The 1,731-nt window shown below is 32.4% G+C and overlaps 1 protein-coding gene across 1 annotated transcript; it reads left to right on the plus strand.

Moving 5' to 3' along the window:
- Positions 1–444: 444 nt before the first annotated feature.
- On the plus strand, positions 445–1,442 carry LOC105772215 (uncharacterized). Its single transcript, XM_012593539.2, has 3 exons — positions 445–651; positions 741–887; positions 982–1,442. The coding sequence occupies exons 1-3, from the start codon at positions 574–576 to the stop codon at positions 1,246–1,248; spliced, it is 492 nt and encodes a 163-aa protein (XP_012448993.1). The 5' UTR covers positions 445–573; the 3' UTR covers positions 1,249–1,442.
- The last annotated feature ends 289 nt before the right edge of the window (positions 1,443–1,731 follow it).

Genomic DNA, 1,731 nt, shown 5'->3' on the forward strand with positions numbered 1-1,731 from the left:
ACCAAATAATCCAACATTTTATCTATCATTTCAAATTAGCCACATCTTTTTGGCATTTCTTGTTAGCCCTTTAGCTGCCATGTTTATTAACATTATCATTTTGTCATAAGGCTTCTTGTCTTGGTATTTGCTGGGTATTTGCTGGTTCATACCTTATTGTTCATTAATTAATAATCTAATCAAATTGAAGAATGATACATATACCCTTTAAATTATTAGTGGCAAACCATTTTAGGATGTCACATGATTGAACTGCCTAATTAAATAGCTTAAAATCGTTTAACTAGAAACCCCAAACTTATAAACAAAGAATAAGAACAAAATTCCACAACTTTTCCATTTAATTATTCGAAAAAAGCAATGCCAAATCAACTAAAGTTGGCCAAGTACTTGCTTAATTCTGTTTTCATGTAAGACAAGCACATGGTAACTAGCCTTTTATGGATCCCAAGACATGCCCTTTATCTCAAAAACTCAAATCCCTTTTCCCATCCTATAAAAGCCAAGCCACTCCATTCAAATCTTTCAACAACTACTACATAGAAATCACCGAACAGTGAAAAGAGAGAAGAGATGGCAAAAAAGGTTCAAAGAAGAGCAGCATCTCGTAGAAAGCTTCAGCTTCTGCGAACTCTCACCAATTCCAAATCTGTAATACAAAAACTAGTCTTGGTTTGGATTCAAAAAGCTTTTCTGGTTCATGATGTTAACCCCACCTTTTTTTTTCCCTTTTTTTGAAGGTTAGAAGGAGGTCCATCATCTTAAATGTTCTTCTCCATTTTCACAAGCTTAAAGTCAAGTTGGAAGAAATACAAAGAGAGTACCAAAACCTTATGGCAATCAGAAACGAATACTTCAATCTGTTGAAGCATATACAAATCCCAAAGGTGATCCGTGTTTTCCTTCATATATACATATATATACAAATTATATATATATAAGTACTTCTTTTGGATTTATGCATTCGTGATGTTTTAGTAGGAAGTGAAAGTGGAGAAGCTTGGGGAAGATCAGTTTGTGGTTAAAGTGAGGTGCAACAGAGGAGGGGATAAGTTGGTGTCAATTGTAGAGGCGTTTGAAGAACTGGGTCTTAATGTTGTTCGAGCTAGAGTTTGTTGCAACCATTTCTTTGCCATGGAAGCCATTGTTGTGGCTCAAGACCAACAAACTACTAAAACCAAAGATGTTACTCAAGCTATTCTTAAGGCCATTGATAAGCAAGGAGGAGAGAGGATTCTTGTAACATAAGAATTTTATCACTTAATAGAATGTTGTGTTGGAAAAGTTAATGTTTCGTCTAAGAACCTAGCTTAGCTTAGGTAGATTCTCATTATCATTTTAATGTTGCAAAAAAATGAAAATGAAGATCACAGAATATACAATGAGATTTTCGTTTTGTATTTTCCTATGATTATCCTATTATATTGTTATTTGTGTGTTAATTTATTTTTATTTTTTCTAAGGATTATCTGATTATATTAGGATAAAAGTATTATGGTAATCCTTTTATTTTATTTCAGATTGTATTAGGGCTCTTTATTGAAAAAATTGGACAAACCGATTCATGCAGCTAGAGGGAGTAAAATAGCTTCACAATTAAAATTGTGGCTAAATGCTTAATTGATGTTTTATACAAAAAGCATAATGATAGCTTGAATCTTTTATCTTTACACTTATATTTGATTTCATCTGTACTTTTTATTTGACACAAATTGACTCTTCACCTTTAAT

This window comes from Gossypium raimondii, chromosome 6 (assembly GCF_025698545.1).
Source record: "Gossypium raimondii isolate GPD5lz chromosome 6, ASM2569854v1, whole genome shotgun sequence".
NCBI lineage: Eukaryota > Viridiplantae > Streptophyta > Magnoliopsida > Malvales > Malvaceae > Gossypium > Gossypium raimondii.